This window comes from Lygodium microphyllum, chromosome 1, assembly GCF_053477565.2.
Source record: "Lygodium microphyllum isolate KBCC chromosome 1, Lygodium_microphyllum_v1.1.10, whole genome shotgun sequence".
NCBI lineage: Eukaryota > Viridiplantae > Streptophyta > Polypodiopsida > Schizaeales > Lygodiaceae > Lygodium > Lygodium microphyllum.
Genome location: NC_141135.1, coordinates 123,074,203 through 123,076,594, shown reverse-complemented (window position 1 = coordinate 123,076,594; position 2,392 = coordinate 123,074,203). Strand labels below are relative to the sequence as shown.

Below are 2,392 nucleotides of genomic sequence, written 5' to 3'. Positions count from 1 at the left end.
AGATAAAAGACAAAACGCACATCACAAACAAGCACAAAGGATGCCTAAACAGTGAAACAAAAAAAAAACAGAGGACCAATTCAAGCTTGTAGATTTGGTCTTAAAGACTTTTGCAAATGGAGATTTCTCCTCTATTAACATGATAAATTAACATTCCATCTAAGTAATAGTGGCCATGGAGTGCTTCCCACATTGATGTTGATATTTATCATTAACATTTAATGATATTGGAGTTTTCATTGATGTATACCACTTAAGAAATAAAGACAAGCAATTTGAATACTAATTTAGTGAATTGTAGTCGAAACTTTCAAGTGGATATCGTTGATGAATTAAACATCAAGACGAAAATACATTGCACACAAGCTCTAATTGATCTTGCGATAGGCATCATTGCTGGTGGACGATTTGCCATTTGAACGTTACTAAATCTATCTTAGCTCCAATGCATTACATGAGAATTTGAGCTGCAACAAATAGTCCATGTCTCTAAATTCGCCATGCCATGCATCTGAAATCATTATGATCACGACTTGGGAACGAGGGCTTCATGTATGTAAGGTACGACACCTCCACCAGAGATGGTGCCTTTGAAGAATCTATCTAGCTCTTCGTCTGTCCGGATTGCGAGCTGGAGGTGGCGAGGCGTGATCCTCTTGAGCCCGTGGTCTCTGCATACGTTTCCCGCCAGTTCAAGAACCTCGCCTGCCATATACTCCAACACGGCCGCTGTGTAGACAGCTGCCGTTGCGCTTACCCTTCCTGCTGCCGTCCTTGACTTGAGATGACGATGCAGGCGACCCACAAGAAGCTGAAAACAGAGGCAAAGTTACACGGCGTCGACTCAGCATCTGATTCTGTTAAGGGTTTCCAGCTCCCGCTATAACACTAATTATTAATCATGAAAGCTTGGCCATCTCAAGAAAATTTCGGAACGCAAACTTTCTAATCACCACGAGAGCATCAGCAAACTTCTTAATCACAAAAAAGGCTGATCAAAGTAAGAGAAACTAGAATAAATATGATCGGTACATGTAAGCCAGCGCGAGCGGCCCTATTCGACGGCCTTGGCGGCAACATTGGCTTTGACCTTAGATCCTGCTCCTCCTCGACGCATCTGCCCTTCCCACCAGCTTGGCTTCCATCAATCTGCGCCAAAACGCCTTATAAAAAAAGGTTTTGAGATTTAACACCTTATAAAACGTGCAGAGAGCTACAATTCGGTAATGAGAACAGAAACTGCCGATCCGATTCGATAAGAATCATATTCTCAAAAGCTGGTCAAGTTAAGAAAGGGGAAGGGACGGCGGCGGCCGTGAGTACTGGTCACCTGTGAGGCACCGCCGCCAGCGAACGCAGACCTATGCGAGGCTTGCTGGAGCTCTTGCTCGTCCATCGCAACGGATTTCCGCTTCAACAGGAACCCCTTGAGGAGACCTTTACCCCTCCCCGGCCCTGATTGGCGTCCACTTCCGCCAGCCTGCTGCATCAGCCTTGCGCTTCAACGGACGAGAGAGAGAGAGAGAGAGAGAACGATCGCGCGCAGGAGACTAAAGACTAAAGGATTGCTAGGACATTGCTCGCGATAATCTGATTTATACGCCCCATGAAACTTGTCCCGATTGGCTGTGGATATATATAGACACTATAAACTGATCTATCCAAAGAACACGTTTGTAGATATAATCTCTAGGTCGTATTTTAACGTGATATCTTTTTAGATCAAGTAATTAGAGAATCCAAACATAACAATATCTACAAATGAAAGAAGCACCCCCAATTTATTACTATGGCCTCATTATGGCTCTCCTATACCCTAGGGATTAGCTTTAGGATGCACCATTTCAATATAAAGCACATATTCGACATAGTTTTCTTTTTTAATGAAATGTTCCAAGAAAATTTAATCTTTACCACATTAGTCCCCAAGGAAATGATAATGTTAGATCTACAACTTAGGAAACCTCATACTCAATGTGTGTCAATCATTCGAAAACAGCTGCTATGCATCTAGGAGATAGTTCTCATGATACCACGTATGAAAATGTGGATACAAATTAAATGTCACATGCGCTCAACCAAGTAAAATTATAAATTAATCAGTGTGAATGTACATAAAATTTTATTTTTATGGCTTCACTCTAGTATATTGTGTCATTGCCAAGGCAACACCTGAATAACCCATACTACAACCCTTTTTAAGACTTAAATCACACAAATCCTATATGATAGAATATGCATAAAATCAAAATTTGAATCATACTTAACTCCCACAATCCCCTTCTCCGTATCACTTAAGATTTTACATTAAAGGATATGATAAATAGGTTTTTTATATAGTTTTCTTTGTAATAAAAGTATACCTATGTAGTATCTCTTCAATTGTTGATTC

At 40.9% G+C, this 2,392-nt stretch overlaps 1 protein-coding gene across 1 annotated transcript; it reads right to left on the bottom strand.

Moving 5' to 3' along the window:
* Window positions 1-526: 526 nt before the first annotated feature.
* On the bottom strand, window positions 527-1,396 carry LOC148041632 (uncharacterized). The gene is made up of 3 exons (XM_087692414.1): window positions 1,331-1,396; window positions 1,033-1,149; window positions 527-811 (listed from the first exon to the last, which is right to left on the bottom strand). The coding sequence occupies exons 1-3, from the start codon at window positions 1,394-1,396 to the stop codon at window positions 527-529; spliced, it is 468 nt and encodes a 155-aa protein (XP_087548540.1).
* Between the last annotated feature and the right edge of the window lie 996 nt (window positions 1,397-2,392).